This window comes from Musca domestica, unplaced genomic scaffold, assembly GCF_030504385.1.
Source record: "Musca domestica strain aabys unplaced genomic scaffold, Musca_domestica.polishedcontigs.V.1.1 15, whole genome shotgun sequence".
Taxonomy (NCBI): Eukaryota; Metazoa; Arthropoda; class Insecta; order Diptera; family Muscidae; genus Musca; species Musca domestica.
The window spans coordinates 17,090,100-17,106,605 of record NW_026712207.1 but is presented as its reverse complement, the minus strand read 5'-3'; the positions used below and the strand labels follow the sequence as shown (position 1 = coordinate 17,106,605).

General features: G+C 36.8%; 3 protein-coding genes across 4 annotated transcripts; 1 reads left to right on the top strand and 2 right to left on the bottom strand.

The window, feature by feature from the left end:
* Nucleotides 1–1,873: 1,873 nt before the first annotated feature.
* LOC101899786 (cytochrome c1, heme protein, mitochondrial) lies at nt 1,874–3,860 on the bottom strand. Its single transcript, XM_005178562.4, has 6 exons — nt 3,702–3,860; nt 3,273–3,320; nt 2,958–3,106; nt 2,729–2,861; nt 2,382–2,675; nt 1,874–2,324 (listed from the first exon to the last, which is right to left on the bottom strand). Exons 1-6 carry the CDS (start codon nt 3,771–3,773, stop codon nt 2,097–2,099), a joined length of 924 nt encoding a protein of 307 aa, XP_005178619.1. The 5' UTR covers nt 3,774–3,860; the 3' UTR covers nt 1,874–2,096.
* A 928-nt stretch (nt 3,861–4,788) lies between these two features.
* On the top strand, nt 4,789–13,200 carry LOC101891968 (citron rho-interacting kinase). Its single transcript, XM_011292235.3, has 7 exons — nt 4,789–4,979; nt 6,541–6,687; nt 6,898–7,142; nt 7,197–7,547; nt 7,611–8,999; nt 9,569–10,231; nt 10,302–13,200. The coding sequence occupies exons 1-7, from the start codon at nt 4,919–4,921 to the stop codon at nt 13,026–13,028; spliced, it is 5,583 nt and encodes a 1,860-aa protein (XP_011290537.2). The 5' UTR covers nt 4,789–4,918; the 3' UTR covers nt 13,029–13,200.
* On the bottom strand, nt 13,039–16,071 carry LOC101899960 (protein arginine N-methyltransferase 7). Of its 2 annotated transcripts, none has more exons than XM_005178564.4 (4): nt 15,963–16,071; nt 13,769–15,475; nt 13,524–13,675; nt 13,039–13,467 (listed from the first exon to the last, which is right to left on the bottom strand). In XM_005178564.4, exons 2-4 carry the CDS (start codon nt 15,437–15,439, stop codon nt 13,209–13,211), a joined length of 2,082 nt encoding a protein of 693 aa, XP_005178621.2. In that variant the 5' UTR covers nt 15,440–15,475; nt 15,963–16,071; the 3' UTR covers nt 13,039–13,208. The 2 variants fall into 2 exon arrangements, with proteins under 2 accessions (XP_005178621.2, XP_005178620.2); XM_005178563.4 differs by having other exon boundaries at nt 15,884–16,024.
* Nucleotides 16,072–16,506: the final 435 nt, after the last annotated feature.

The window sequence follows — 16,506 nt, the reverse complement described above, 5'->3', positions numbered from 1 at the left end:
TTTTCATTGGGATTATTTTAAATTTGGAGTTCGCAATGGGTACCAATTCCTGTGACAGAAAATTACCTGCGCCTATCCACGTCTTCGTGTAGCTCTCATCTAACTGTACCTCCTTATATTTTAGCTACATTTTTCAACAGAACTCAGGTTGCCTATTACAAGAGTTCGTAATAGGCAACCTTCTCGCTGACCTATAACTCTAGAGCTAGAGATGTCCACATTTTTTTATAGATCCTTATAGTTGTAACAACCGATATTCGGAATTTTTTAAATTTCATATTTCAACGGACTCCTTAACATTTTACAAGTTACTTCCATATGTTGGAGGGCCTTACAGCTTCCGAACGGCTGAACTTAGTTGCTTTTATATGTGTTTAAATTACAAACTAGGCGATACCTGCAACGACGGTTTTACACTATAATTGTATGGTTTTATAATGGGATTTCATTTTTATATATTTTCAATATAAACAGTTAGCTAGCCCATGGACAATTCCTAAAATTTCTTTATATGACTATTCTAAAATTAGTTATAAAATGTTAATCTTAAATATCGTAATTAAACATTAAAATAAATTAAAAAAAAGATGAGCAAAAATAACAATGGACTCTGAATAATTAAATGAATCAGCAATACAAAAACAAATTACCACAAGAAAAACAATGAAAACTGTAAACGATATTTTAATTAAAATTAACAAATAATTTACGTTTATAACACTTTCAAGCAAAATTAAATGTCTTCTGATAAGATGACAAATTTTTGAAAATGCTAGCAAATCCTAAATAATTCTAACAGAGGAGTCAAGCGTGGTATAAAGATTTTCGGGTAACATAGATCCCATATCAATCGGCTTTGCAAACGATCTAACGCCAATACATTTTTACGGACATCGGTTTGGAACCAAGTGTGATGGATGCATTCTCTTCTGCTCTTGTCAATAATTTCTATTCACTGAATATGAAATTTAATTATGTGGTGGGGTCTCTAACCCTTTTTGCCGTTTCCTGGAAAAGCTACAACTTTGGATGGAAAAATGCATTTTAAACTTGATTTAAAAATCAGTAACATTTTCGTCGCTAGCTTAACGATAAATTTCGTTAAGTGCTGAAATTATAAGCAATTGAAAAAATTGTTGTTATGGATAATTGCGCTATCTCTGTAGTAAACTAATAAGAGAACCCTACTACTGATGTAAATTGAAACATCTGATTTTAATTCGATGATTTCATTTGTAATTCGTTACATTGCAGTTGTAACTCGATAATTCCTTCTGTAATTCGTAGCATTTTAATTGCAATTCCAATGTAACAAATTGTAACCAACTCAATATTGATTTTATTCTCTACTATTTCTTGGGGAAAGCTGTAATTTTTTACCAAGGCGTAGGGCAGACGATACGTAACATGCTTTCGGAAAGAGTCATCAGTTCCATTTGTTTTTGTCCGAACTAACATATTTATGTGGTTTATTAAAAGTCTAGCTATTTAAAATTTTGATTATTGATATTGATTTCGTATAGTTTTTAGTTTAAAGTTTACCTTCCCTACGTTATTTTTATATTCGTTTACTTTCTGTCCTCTGTGAAATCCAGTCATGGTTCTTTACAGCACTGTGATTACATTATTGGGGCTTTGATTGAAATTATTATTCCTGACTCCAGATAAGCGTGCCAATTTATAAATCTCACTTGGGGGGAAGTTTTGAAATTAATGCACAGAAACTCATAGTAAAACCTTGACAGTGAAATAATTAAATAAACCCAATCAACGTGACCAGTTAAAATAAGAACCAACAATGGTGCTTAAGTGGAACTCAGTGAAAATTACAAAGACCTAGTTTCAAAACTTATTGCTGATGAAACACTTCGCATATTGTGATATTGAGTAATTTATTTGTTTTTAAATTACCTTCGTTTAGTAATTTAGCTTATTTTTGGTTTTTAGTTATTTTTATTGTTTTTAATTTTCTAATAACGGTTTTTTAGATTATTTCTTTTCTTTGTAGTTCTTTCATTATTATCAAAGGCTATTGTTGTTGTTGCTGATGGTAGCCTAATTGGATACATTTAAATGTGGCGTTTAACTAAAATGGCTTAATCTTTCTTGGGGACGAAGAAAATCTTTCGTGATTTCAAAGCGGACCACTTATGTCTCTTAATGTAGTAAGTGATGGCAGCCAAGAAGGTCATAATACCAACGACCTTAATGATCATTTGTTTGCGTACATCATGTTCGGGCTCAGAAGTCCATTTGAGGAAGGTAGCCACATCCTTAGCCAACTGACTTTGGGTGGCTGGAGTACCGTCTTGGTATTCAATGACCTAGAGATTGGACGACCACATTAGGCATATTTATGTTATAAAACTTTTTGGATTTACCTCATTGTACAAAACTTGGGCCATCGAAATGGCTCCTCCAGGGAAGTAAGGGTTGAAATATTGACCCTCACGTAATACTACACCAGCTGGGGCATCGAAATAACCAGTAAGGAGCGAGAAAATGTAATCTTCGCCGCCATGACGGGCAGAAACAATATAGCTTAAATCAGGTGGATAAGCACCATTGTTGGCAGCACGAGCAGCTTCTTCGTTGGGGTAAGGTGATGGGAAGTAATCAGACAACTTGCCAGGGCGGTCATAGTAGTTACCAGCATCATCAGGACCATCACGTACCTATAGTTGAATTTACATTAAAATTGCTTCACAATGTCTTTATCATAGCTTACCATAATGCCTTCTGCTTCAGCCTTAGCTTCGGCTTCAGTGTGTGTTACACCAACTAAATTGCGGTAAGCAATGTATTTCATCGAGTGGCAGGCTGAACAAACTTGCTTGTACACTTCGTAGCCACGGCGTACACTATAATAAATTAAATCCATTGAGAAAGTAAATAAATAAAAATATATCTTTCTTTTTTCATATAAAAGACTCAAGCGTTAGCTCTTTTATTCGCACCTGCTGTGGTCCAAAGCTGAAATAAGACCACTGTGGCTCCATGGCATCTTAGGTGGATGAACTTCAGTGCCGGAAGCTTCAACAGATTGCTCCAGAGCATAAATAAGTGCACCTACACCGCCGGTCAAGGCTCCGATAGTGGCCACTAACTGCAAATGAATTCGAAAATTAGATCCAAATTATAAACCCAGTCAATTTTTATAAATTTCTACCCTTCCCAACATTTATTATTACTATTGAGGTTATGTACATACAAAATAATTACCGGAGTCGACGTCCGTCTCTCCATCTAAACATCTCTGTATGCAGACTTACCTTCTTCTGACCATTAGTCCAAGTTTTTGCGGTGGACAAGCCATTAGCCTGAAAATTAAAAAAAATGTATTAAAAATTCCAAACAATATTTTTTCGATAAATATTTCTATCCGAACGTGTAGTTTTTGTTGGACCTCTAATAAAAACAAAACCTCAATGGCAGGTTACATAATGTCACTGGTAAGAAAAACCCCGTAGAAAAAAATTATACTGCCATTGCAGCGTCAACACTATTTAGATATAGGAGTGTTTAGGTCAAATCTGTATTGCTTATACGTATTATTTTAAATTATTTAGATTTTAAGTCATTCTTTATAGAGACAGACACTCGAACACATTTCATAACGCGACACGAATATATTGTCGAAGACAAATGATGTCGATATTATTTAACACAAGATTGTTGATTTATAGAAATATTTGGTGTACCTGCTGCAGATTCAATGCAGGTACGGATTTAAGCAATTTGGAACCACAAATTCTTCCTAACGTAGCCGCCATCGTCGTCTTGGCCAGAAGCACAAATTTTTTTGGAGGAATGAAAGAAAATTCAATTCGAATCACGAAAAGATTACGAAACTAGAGCTGGTAAACAAGCGATGACATTTTAGATCGTAGATTGTATCGATATCTAACACTGTCGACTCATCGGTCAACAGCAGTTCTGTTCCAGATCCGGCACGAATCTAATCGTTTTACAATATTTGTCAAGTAAATAGTAATAATAAAGTTACCTGCCATATTTGAGAACGTATTGAGTTAAAAATTATTGGTCGGTTTCAGAACTGCAAGAATGTAAAAGTTTTTACTACGATTACTGAATTTCCCTTTATAATATCGAAAGAATGCAAAACCAGAAGCAAGTTTTTACTACGATAACCGATTTTTCCTATATGATATCGAGAAAATATTGCAAAACTAGTAGATTCTTGAAGGTTCTGTAACAAAGCATATGTTTGACATTTTTATCGTAGAAAAATTGTTACATATTTGCAGTTTGGAACATACCATATACATTGTTTACTGTGGAATACAACTATTACATATTCCCATTTGTTGTGCAGGTCTAACCATTTACCTAAATGCTTGCGTGTACATTGTTAATGAAAGAATAAAATTTAACATTTTTAACATTGACAGGGCGTTTTTTAATGTTTGATTCGGAGTTTTCAAATTAGGACATAAAACATAATTAGACTGTTCCGGAACTGCACAAATGTTCACGTTTTTACTACGGTAACCGATTTTCCTTTTATGCGAAAATAGCAGATTCGTGCAGCTTCTGTAATACACCAAATATTGAAAAAATGTGAATATATGATTTTTTGTCAGCAATTTGTTTCATGCGTATTTGGGGAATACGGCTTTACAAAATACTTGATTATGGTGAAAAGGTTGGTATTTTTGTACGCAACGCAAACATTTTGGCAAGACTCTGAAATGTAATAGATTTGAGTAATCGCATCTATGTACCGAATACTTAATACATTGATGGGTATTTTATTACGCTTTTTATTGTGTATTTTGAATTTCAACGACACGACGCATTTGCCGCCATCTGACTTGAGAAATTTTAGAATGTCAAAAATATTTATTAATCGCAGGAAAATGAGTTATTAGAAACAATCTACAAGTAATAAAGCAAAATGGATATTAGTTCGGATGCTATTAGCGTGCGAAGTGTGCGCTTAAACAATGTTTTGTTGGGTAAGTGTAATTCAACCTCTTTTTCGGTGCTGTAAGAAAATGTGTGTGATGTGTTTTAGTTTGGAAGCGGGGAAGCCAAATGCAAGAAAACGTAAAAACATACAACTGCTCATATTTTTTGAGTATTCCATCCATGGCCAAAGTGAAATTGTTTTATATATTGTATCCATTTTATGCCTTCATAGATTCCTCCTACAAACAGTGTCAACAAATGATAATGAAATTGTATTGTAACATTTATACAACAGCGTCCAAAACATTTGGATACTGAAATGGTAATTATTTCTAAGACCATTGAAATTAAAAAGAAAACACGAAATTCAGAAGATTCGATTATTACGATTGCTCCCTGATTGAAAATTCTGGATACGGATGAGCGTGCATTATAGCGTGTTTTGTTGCTGTTTCCACGAACAACAATCACTTATATAACTTCTTAGTAGTATGCCGGGTTGGGATGAACTCGGGTCGTTCAAATCATTCCAAATTTAGCACAATGTTCTTAATTGTTTTTAGGCTTTTGAACGTTACTGTCCTTTTTGCAAATTACATATGCAATTCCTGTGGAATTCCAATGGGTCATGTCATGAAATGTTAGGGATGAAGCTCGAGGGGTGTAGAAATAGATTGTTTTAATATCTGGTAGTGGAAACATGAAAATAAATAAATAAATGAAATGAAATATTTGATAGGCCAAACATTACACCAACTCTTCTAAGTTAAAGGTAACAATAATAATTTTGATCAAGTTCGATCCGGGAATAGCATTTTCTATGAAAAACCTAAAGTTTTTCACCACACAATTCAAACGCATAAATATATGAGAGTTGCCCAAATACGTCGGGCGTACAAAAATTTTAAGTTTCACATTTTCATCACTGACAATTGATTTTATTTCATCATTTGTGTGTTGCAAAAAGAAACAAATTATGTTATATATCAAATGGGAACGGTTGTGATTGGAAAATATAAAAATAGGGTCATTTTTAAAAATTCTCAAAATTAGCACCGTTATTAATTGTTAGATTTTTAGATATGGACTGGGAAATACGGACGTACCATAGTGGAAAAGTTGGAAATTTTTTTATACGCTACGTCGAATTTTAGGCAAAGCTATAATATTTGTCCACTAAAATGTACAATTCCCGAAAAATGAATGTCGTGCTAAAAAAATACATTTACTCTTCATAAAGAAACATAAAGGACGCTTATTATTCCAAATCTGATTAAGACTGATATATGTCCCTAGATTATTAAGAATATGGATATAAAATGATCGAGAAATAGGAAAGACTACTCCAAAACCAATTGGAATAGAAATGTTGTAGAAAACCCAAGTAAGGCCAAAAGTGATTACATTACTGCCATGATTTTCTGAAATAATGTAAAATTAACAAAAATAATTTGCTAAATTTTGCATTTTTCCTGGTTCATTTGAAGTTAAACAATCTTTTTTTACGAAACCTATAATTTAAGATGTAAATAAAATGATTATGCAAAGAAAATGAAAGGATATCATTTTCCATTTGTAATTTAATTTCTTTATTTACATTGAACATAGGCGGCCGAGGATATGGCGTGAGTCAGTTACTATCGGAGTTCTTGAACCGAGAAAGCCTCCTGGATGCGTTTTGCCTGCTCTACAATGAATGCGATAAAGAATCATTGCGCAAACGCGACAAGCACATTGCAGAATTTGTCAACAAATGTATGTTCTCTGTATAAAAATGACAATCCTAAAGCATAAAATCAGTGTATATTTCTAATCTAACCATTAAAGTTTGTTCAAAATGTCAATGCTTTTATTTTCCTGTTGGCGTTTCGTTTAAACTGTTATTACAGAAATATGAGCTGATTATATAGCTACATAAGCCATATGGGTAATGGAATATATATTCTAATCTCTGATACTTTACAGACAGAAGTATTATCGAAGAAACACAAAGTCTTAGAGTCAATGTCAAGGATTTCAGCGTACGCAGTTTAATCGGAAAGGGTTATTTTGGTAATGTTTATCTGGTAGTGGAAAAGCAGACATGTGACATTTACGCCATGAAAAAGATTAGAAAGTCGGTGGTCACAACATCGCAAGTTCGTGAGGAACGTGACATAATGTCCAAAAGGTGTTCTGAATGGATAACAAATTTGCAATATGCTTTTCAGGTAATATCTTTAGAATCAGTTGTGGTCTTACATCTATTAATGTGAATATTTTAGGACAACGAGCACCTGTATTTGATAATGGAATTTCTACCAGGAGGAGATCTACTGGGTTTGATGTCTCGACATTTTCCTTTTGACGAACAGATGACAAGATTCTATTTAGCCGAGCTTACTGTGGCGATTAATGAATTGCACCGCATGGGATATGTTCATCGGGACATTAAACCTGAAAATATACTAATTGATCGCTTTGGTCATATAAAATTGGGGGATTTTGGCAATGCAGCAGCGTTGGATAGAGATGGCCATGTTTTTAGTTTGTCGCCGGTTGGTACACCCGATTATATTGCTCCAGAGCTGCTGCAAACGATCTCAACGTACAAATTATCGAAGAATATGCACGATGTAAGCTGTGATATATGTAGTTTTGTCCCTTACTCACAATAAGTAACCAAATTATATTTTCAGGTAAGCTGCGATTTTTGGTCCATGGGCATAATTGGTTATGAACTAGTTTGCGAAGTTACGCCGTTTCACGAAGACAATGTACATGAAACGTACTCCAAAATATTAACTTATTGTGAGGAAAGTAAACTAAAGGAACTCATCTCATTTCCCGCCGATTTAAAGTTGTCAATTCATTTTAAGAGCCTCATTGAGTCTTTGGTAACAAATCCGTCGAAACGTTTAAATTACGAATCAATACGAAAGCATCCCTTCTTTGAAAACATCAACTGGGAATCTTTGCGTTCCGAAGTTCCACCCATAATACCTTCACTTCAAAGCGAAGATGATATCTCAAATTTTGAAGACTTTAATCGCAAAAAAACTAAAATTATTGATACTGGAACGAAAAATACGGCAATAACAACTTCCACTGTTAATTCCAACGAATTTTGCGGAAAAGATTTGCCCTTTATTGGGTACAGTTTTGTTCACATGGAGCTGCAAAAAATTGAACATGGCGCACTAGAGGACGTGCGCTATGCCAAGCTTAACAACAAGCTAAAAGAAGAACAAGCTAAGCATAGGGAACGTCTGGGAGAAATTACTAAATTAAAGCAAGAACTTCTTCGCGCTGAACTAAAAGCCAAACAAAGCAATACCCAGTCCCGAGCTTTAGAAGATGCCAAAGAGGAAATAATAAAAATGAAAAATATCATTAAAGAAAAAAATAACGAATTGGCCACATGGCGCACTAAAATAAAGACACTGGAAAGTTCATTGAAGATCGAACAGGAGATGTGGAGTAAGAAAGAGGCAACAATAACCGAACTGTTGCGCATGAACCGACAGAAATACGATGAAGCTAAAAACGCGTCGGATGCTGTCTACGAAAAAAGGATTTTAGAAAAGACAATGGAGATTGCCGCAATTAATGCCAAACTCGATGAGCGGGAAGCTGAATTGTCGCTCAAAGTAGAAGAATGCGCACGCTTGCAAGATACAATGGAGAACTACAAGGAAATGCTGAGGCAGCATAAGGAACAATCCCAAAGAGATCGTGAAGAATTTGAAAAAAATAAATCCAGCTTGTCCGAAATATACGAACAAAAATTGACAGAGCTAAGGGCAAAATTGAGACACGAAAAAGATCACAAGTCACGTCTAACAATGGAATTGCGTGATGTTCGAACGGAGTTGGATGACACATTGATAAGTACAAAGTCTTCGGAAGAAGAAAAGAAAGCGTCAGCAAAAAGCAATGACGATATACTCAAACGCCTCAACAAAGAAATTGATGCCAACAATGAATTGTACAAGCAAAATTCCGAACTACAACATAAATACTTGGAAGTATTGAAGTCGTTAGAGACGTTACAACAAGAAAATATCCGTTTAGAAAGAGAATTACAGGTAATAATTGTTGTGCTTTATTTTAGGCGTAAGTTATTGTCTATTACCTGTGTCTGTCTTGTCGTTCCTGGTGGCGTAAAAATGTCGTAGATGTTTGAACTAGAACAGTCATTTTCCTCTTATTGTCATTTCTCGGAAATTACTGCAATAATGCACATATTAAAACAGACTAGGTTATCGATCCATTTTTAAATTCTCTGAAAAGCTTTTCAGAGCAAAAGACCGTGTTGAAAGAGAAAATAGCGTGCCGTGCCATTATAAAATGTTCCGTATAAGAATTGCTAATCAGAAAAAAAATATTTCGCCTCACCACCTAAATTTCGGAAAATACCGTGAGCGAATTATTAATAATTTTATGTTATTACATTATTACAGCATTGTTGACAATATTCAAATTTTCGGCTTAGTTGACTTTTCTTTTGTTTAGGATTACAAACCTAGTTTTTTTGTTGCAAAACAGACCTTCTCCGGCAATGTATATATATAGTTCTTCGTCCCTATTTTCAAAATATCTTTCTGTTTTGTTTGTATTTGTATTTTTACGATGTTCATAATTTATTAACTAAAAGGTGGCGGAGTGCGAAAAAAATCTGGCTAATAGCGAAATAGCTGTCGAGTCTTCGCCATATGAAACAGCACCAGGATCGATGTCGGACATTCGAATGATGGAAGAACAGTTAAAAGCCGATTTGGAGGTAGCAAAAGAGAATGAAACTACGCAAAAAGCTCGAGCGGACAAGTTGCAGGAAATTGTTGAAAAGTTAGAGGAAATGCTAGAGAAGTTTAATGAGCAGTCATTATCCCCAACAAAGCCAATGCCTGCTCCGAGGAATGCAAATCATCATGCAACAGCCGGTGATATTTTGGAGAAACAAAACGAGCGATTAGAAGACAAGTTGGCGGCAGTTCGTGAACAAATGATATTGGAAAGACAGTCAGCACGCACGGCTAATCTAACCTTGTGGAAAGTTGAGAAACAGCTAGAAGAAGCATTGGGCGAGAAGAAAATGACACAGAGGCGAATGGAATTGACCGAAGAGCGCATTAAAAAAGTCCAAGCTGAGCGGGATGATGTCAAACGTTCGCTTAAATTGTCCGAAGAGTCTCTTAAACAACGGGAGGAGAGGATTGTTGAATTAAAACAGGAAATAAATAGCTTAAAGGCCGATGTGCTTAAGGAGCACCGCTTGTGGGAGAAGGCAGAAAAGGAACGTATTGATAGCAAAGCTGAGGTAAGGTTTAGATCAAATACTCACTGAAAATACAGATTACTCATGGTAAAACCTCCACTCTGTTTTTTAGGTAATGCAACACATATCAAAATGTAAACAACTAGAGGATCGCTTGAGCGATTTGCGACAGCAACTTCGACAGTGTCAACAAAAGTGTGACAAAATGGGCATCGAAAACACTCGCCTCTTTAGCGAAATAAATGAAGAGAGGGATTCACACGGATGCACCCAGGAACAGCTTTCGGCCACACAAATCGAATTGAAAAATCTTAAGGACAACTACGAAAGATTGAAATACGCCTGCACAGTAACGGATAACCAACTCACAGAGGTGGAGGCGATGCTCGAAAAGGAGCAGAAATCCAACAAGGCTCATCAAGAAAAACTTGATCGTTTATATTCACAACTGCGAGAAAAAGAACAAGTAGAATCGGAGTTGAAAACAAAATTAAGGGACGAACAGTGTCTTAAACGAGATCTAGAATCTAAGACTGCCAGCTTGTCCCAAGAAGTCCAAAACCAACACACCGCTCTAGAGGAAATGAAGAACAAACTTGTTGAGCAACAGCAACAGTTGGTGGAGCAAACTGCAGCACTATTTGCCACACAGGAAAGAGTCGAGGTCTTGCAGAACGAAAACCAGAGCACGCTAGTTCTTAATGAGAATCTAGAACGCGAATTGATATTGCTGAAAGAGGAAAACGCTGGCATACTGTCTGACCTTTTCCACGCCAAAGAAGAGGTCCAGAGGTTGCAGCAAAATCTTGCCGATTCTTTGGCATCGAATGCAGAACTGCACGGTGAATTGCAGGATCTCAAAAGGATATTGGAAGAAAAAGAAAATTTCTTCTTGCAGAGAGATATAAAGTCAGAAGCTACGCTGGCACAACACAAAAAATTAATCGACTATCTGCAGTTGAAGGTTGAAGATCTAACACAAAAGAAAAAGAAAACATTTGCTGATAAGCTTTTTGGCCATCATTCAAACGCCGTGCCGAATAAGAAGGAACTGCAGTCCACTATAGAAAATTCAATACTATATCGCACTCTACAGGAAGAACTGAAAAGGGAGAAAATGCGCTGTAAAACATTGCAGGAACAATTGGATAAACTGCAAGAGGTTGGTGTTAGCACATTACGACGTTCCCCTTTGAAAGCAAAGGAAAATCAAATGGGGGTACAAAATGAAGTAAACGAGAACTCCCGTAAAACCCCGACGAAACAAACGCGCAGCCAAGAAGGAGACCAAATTAAAGGAGATCACTTTGCTTCGTCGCCAAATTCCAACAAATCGGCAAATTATGTACCATCACATCATCGTTTTGAGCTGTCATTGCAGGAAACCAATAGTGGAACAGATAATTGTGTAGTGTGCCAAAATGCTATAGTTGCTGGGTCTCCATTTTGGAAGTGTCGAGTTTGTAAAGATCCGGTCCATAGAAAATGCCGTGGTGCTGCTAAAAATGATTGTGGTGGTGTATCCCAATTGCTTTCTGGTAATACAAACAATGGTAGTTCCGCCAACAGTATTGAAGCGCTAGCACAGGAACCATCTGCTCCCTTAGAAGTAGATTTGGATACAGAGTCTATTGGCAAATATTCATACGAAGCGAAAATTGATGAGCCGGACGCAGGCAATTCCAAACCGCTGCCAGGAGCGAGTTGCGACAAAAATACTCTAATTTTCGCTATCCCACACATAGAAAATGAAACACCGATTCAGGTGGCATGCGCTTACGAAATCGAAGAGAATCAAATCCTATTGCTGGGTTGCAATACTGGACTCTACGCTCTACACATTCATTCCAAGAACTTAGTCCACATTGCCGGTATAGACGCCGTAAGCTGTATTGCGATTTCGCAGCCTCTGGCAAAAGCCATAATGGTCGGTTCACATGGCGAGTCGCTCTATCAATGCGACTTCCGTCATTTGCAGTCCCGATGCCAGTCCAATGCTTGTCTAAAACCGGCGCTGGAGGCATCGATATTGGAGTTGCCATTTGCAAACCGGACGTCTGCCGAAAAGTGGCAATTGGTACAAATATCTCAGGAAAACGACCAACCCTTAGATACAGTAGCCATTGCAGCCACATCCAATCGTATTGTGATCCTGAAATACGACATTAAATATCAGAAATTTAAGCCTGTCAGAGCTCTCGACACCGCCACAGCAGTCACATCAATATTGTACACTCGACATTCTGCAATTGTGACATCGGATAAATTTTTCGAGATTGATTTGACCACATACGGTGCTGAGGAATTTGTAGACGTATCAGATAAATCGCTTTCTCACGCGCACGACTATACCCCTATCAGTGCACTGCGTATTTCGAAGCATGAATTTTTGTTATGCTTCATGGAATGTGGTATTTTTGTAGATGAATACGGTTGCCGTTCACGCCCCTACGACATCCATTGGGAGTATACACCATGTGGCTTCCTTTACAGGGAACCATTTTTGTATGTCGCCCATTTTCAGTCTGTACAAATCTTACGAATACACCGCTCATACAGCCAAGAAATTGGATCTACCGCTGCTCAAAAGGATTCAGATGCAGACATAGACGATTCGAACAGGCCACATTTTAAACGCTGTTATCTGCCATTCTACATGCCTACACTGTTAACAGGAAGTAGCAAATTGGATGCATTTGCTCTTGCGATACAAAAATCAAACGGCATGCAAGAAATACACCACTTGGAGGCTATGCAAACATTCAAGCAGCAGCACAACGATTCCATCGAGACGATATCTTCTGTTGGGACTTCCTTAACAATGTCGACTATAAATTAATTAGTCACTATTAACTTTCACCTTTCTATGTATTTTTCATTACATGTCCTTTTTACTGTTTACTATAACTGATCAATATTATATATTAACATTTAAGTTATTTTTACCGTTTTTTTTTTTTTAATGTACAAAAATTGTATAACAACCTTCAATAAAAAAATAATGAAAACAACTCTCGACTTATTTTACAATGAAATTAAAGTCTATAAGTCCTTTACCAGGTTTAAATTCCACTTCCCAGGACACTTCACTCTTCCCATTCACAACTTGTTGCGTTTGACTCATCAAATGTACGCCCTGGCGAACAAACATATTCCATTTTACATGTTTGCCAACTTCAATGGGCTCGGTTGGTCCAGAGCTCACAATTGATTTGGGATTGCCTGTGCTGTCCAACAACCAATCGACCCATAATGCGATCCCATTGCAACTCGATGTGCTTAAAGTAAAGAAGTTAAAAACAAATGCATATGATTTGTAAGGAATGAAACTTACTATTCAATGGGGATGCTTCCTTTCAATGATTGCATTTGATCAAATTTTTTGAAATCCACTTGCAGTATAACCTGCTCCTTTGCCAATGCCTTGCCAGGATATTCCCAAAGCGGTTGAGCCTCTACCTTTGCCTGAGCCACTGATATGGATTTCTAAGAAATTTATATTTATGGAACAACGTTTTGTTTTTAATTTATGTGTCTAACTCATGCCTCAACCGATATGTGGTTCATTTATGTACTTGCCTGCACCATTTCATCAAAAAGTCTTAAATCGAAACCCTCGCACTCCTTAACCGGGCTACGAATTTTATGAAGGTCTAGGAATTCAAGTGGGACGCAATAAATTTTTGCTCCAAGTGGCGATATAGGCATTTCTTCGAATTTATGAAACTTATCCTTTAGTTGCATAAGCAAAGTTCCAAAATAAAAGTTGTCCCATGGCAATATGGACGTTAGAAAATATGGCTCGGCGAATATAAAGTTAACGGCTTGTAATTCGTCGTCTGTTATGTCGCCCAGTTTTTGAGCAATTTTCACGTTTTCCAATTGATTGTTCTTAGCGATACCCTTGAGAAACTCTCTCGAGTATTGTTGCGGCTCATAACATATTACCGACTTGGCTCCAAGTTTAACGCTGGCTAATCCCAATAAGCAGCTGTCCCCTAGTACCAGTACGTTGGAACTCTCATTTATCTTTTCTTCCAGGCATTTCATGTAGCGTTTGTTACGAATACTCTCGTTCATTTGTCCAATCCTTGATCTAGAATAAGTCAAGTGCATCCTGCAGGAACACTGGTGTCTGGGTACTTTTTTATTCAACTCATTCGTGCCGATACTTACATCGAACCATAACGAATACTCATCATGATTACATAGAAGTGTAAACGTATCGTCTTTTTGCAAATTTAAAGGTTTTGGTACATAGTAAATGGCCTGCATCCAATGGTCTCGCCATGGAATGACATTGGACAACGGTTTTGCTGGGTATTCTGATGCAGCCATCTCTTTTAGATGAGGATGTGCCCAGAAGGGCGCACAAGACAATCTGATTTCGCCTTCTAGATCCAGTGCGATCTCCCACCAGTAAAACACTAAGTCAGTACTGCCAACAGAACTTGCTTTTGCCTCCATATTACAATGTCGTTCCGATGCACGTGGTTCTTTTTTGTTAAAGTCAAATTGAAATATTTCTAAGGGTTGTGTAATTGGTCTAAATGTTTCTAATGGTAACTGAGAAAGCTGGACGTCATGAAGATTAGCTTCTCCTTTACATTCGGAAATTTCTTTTGGGGGCCTCAATAATACGTCTCCATCCAAATTAGCTAATATCTTCATCGAATTCCATTGAGCCGCCAAATGAGAGCTAACCACCTGTGCAAAACATACCGCCTTCGAAGGAATGCATATAACGTCATCTGTCAACAAATGTGCGTGCGCATGGTTGTAAATACCTATAGCACCTTCTCCGATAAGTTCTGTATCCAAAACCTCAGTGACCAATAAATTGGCTTTCCTTGGCATATCTACGCCAATTTCAATTTCTGTCGATCTCTTCTTGATTAGTTTGATTTTATCCTTCATTCCATTGGCCTCTAAAATTTGTTCGGCGCAATTGGCCATGGGTAAGAAAGCCTCGCATGCCGTCACTGAATCTGCTCCTGACGACACCGCCATCATTGACAATATTCCCGTGCCCGTACCAATATCGAGAACATGAGCTTTCTTCCCCAAGCTATGCATATGGGCTATTGTTTTCTTCAAAGCTTGGTAATATTTCTGGTTTCTCTCCCAGTCATGAAGCATGTCTCCGAACCCAGCATTGGCCACTTCCTGGTAATAGTCGTATGTGTCATCCTTCGCAGCCCATTCGTTCTGTCCACTAATGGGATTTAAAATCTGAGTAAATACAGCCATATAGCGTGTTCCGATTGAACTTGTTTTGATCAATTTCTATGGAAAAAGAAAAAAAATATTTACATATGTTCCAAATTTGTCGAAAATGTCTGTAGAAACATCTCAAAGCTATTTCTGACTGGACGTTCTTAAATAAGCTAATTTGTCCACCTGTTTTGCCTTTTCAGGGGCCGGACAACACTACATATTTCACATATTTCTTCACTATGACTTTACAGCTACTGACGACAGATATTTAGATAATAAACATTTAAACTAGAAGGACAGAGTGCGGGTCTTTGAATGATATTCCAGCATGGAGTTAGAATATGATTTGAATCCGTCGTAAATGGGGACATGGGCATGCATAACCTCAATTCAATCTCTCGCTTTTTTCTAAGCATAATCTGCTCAAATTCCATAAAACTTAGTTTTTAAATTTTAATTAACTCCGCACACACTCACACTGTACAGCGAGTACATTAATTCGAAAGTTATATATTTCTTAAATAAAAACAAACTATATCATTTCACTGGAACTCACAGGCTTGCTGGAGAGGAAGAGGAGGTACAACAAGGCGCCGGATAAGAAACAAAATGGTAATGAGTGATGAAGATAAACAACAAAACAAAAATTGCAATTTCACATAGAGATCTAAAGTTCGATAAAGATTTGTTTACAGGGTTTTAGAAGCCTAATTTTGGCTAGAAAAATCATATGTTTTTACAGTGATACAACCATTAAGGTAGGAAAACTTCAAAGGAATATACTATTGAAGAGTTTAGAGCTAACCCACTAGTAACCCTGTACCCATACAGACTTAAAATAGCGAAAAAATTAATAGTATAGCGATAAAGCTAATATGGAGACTGATGTTGAAACATAAGTATGTGCTGACATTGGTTTGGAGTCAGTGTCAATTTTAAAAACTAAAGGGACCTAATAATTTAAAACAAATCCATGACATGACGATATTGTCAAACTTTCGAAACATGCAACAATTACATACCCGAGTTAGGGTGAGAATATATAGAAGGCTTTTTTGATGATTATATTAAACACACAATCTTTCCTCATCAGATTCCAA

What these genes read in the sequence shown, in the direction of transcription:
- LOC101899786 (XM_005178562.4), bottom strand. Translation starts at nt 3,773, where the DNA reads ATGGCGGCTACGTTAGGAAGAATTTGTGGTTCCAAATTGCTTAAATCC. An exon ending in GGACTAATGGTCAGAAGAAG is followed by an intron (nt 3,107 to 3,272) that starts GTAAGTCTGCAT and finishes ATTCATTTGCAG; the next exon opens with TTAGTGGCCACTATCGGAGC. An exon ending in TCAGCTTTGGACCACAGCAG is followed by an intron (nt 2,862 to 2,957) that starts GTGCGAATAAAA and finishes AATTTATTATAG; the next exon opens with TGTACGCCGTGGCTACGAAG.
- LOC101899960 (XM_005178563.4), bottom strand. An exon ending in TTTTTGATGAAATGGTGCAG is followed by an intron (nt 13,676 to 13,768) that starts GCAAGTACATAA and finishes TAAATTTCTTAG; the next exon opens with AAATCCATATCAGTGGCTCA. An exon ending in GGAAGCATCCCCATTGAATA is followed by an intron (nt 13,468 to 13,523) that starts GTAAGTTTCATT and finishes CTTTACTTTAAG; the next exon opens with CACATCGAGTTGCAATGGGA.
- LOC101891968 (XM_011292235.3), top strand. Translation starts at nt 4,919, where the DNA reads ATGGATATTAGTTCGGATGCTATTAGCGTGCGAAGTGTGCGCTTAAAC. An exon ending in TATCGAAGAATATGCACGAT is followed by an intron (nt 7,548 to 7,610) that starts GTAAGCTGTGAT and finishes TTATATTTTCAG; the next exon opens with GTAAGCTGCGATTTTTGGTC. An exon ending in GTATTGATAGCAAAGCTGAG is followed by an intron (nt 10,232 to 10,301) that starts GTAAGGTTTAGA and finishes TCTGTTTTTTAG; the next exon opens with GTAATGCAACACATATCAAA.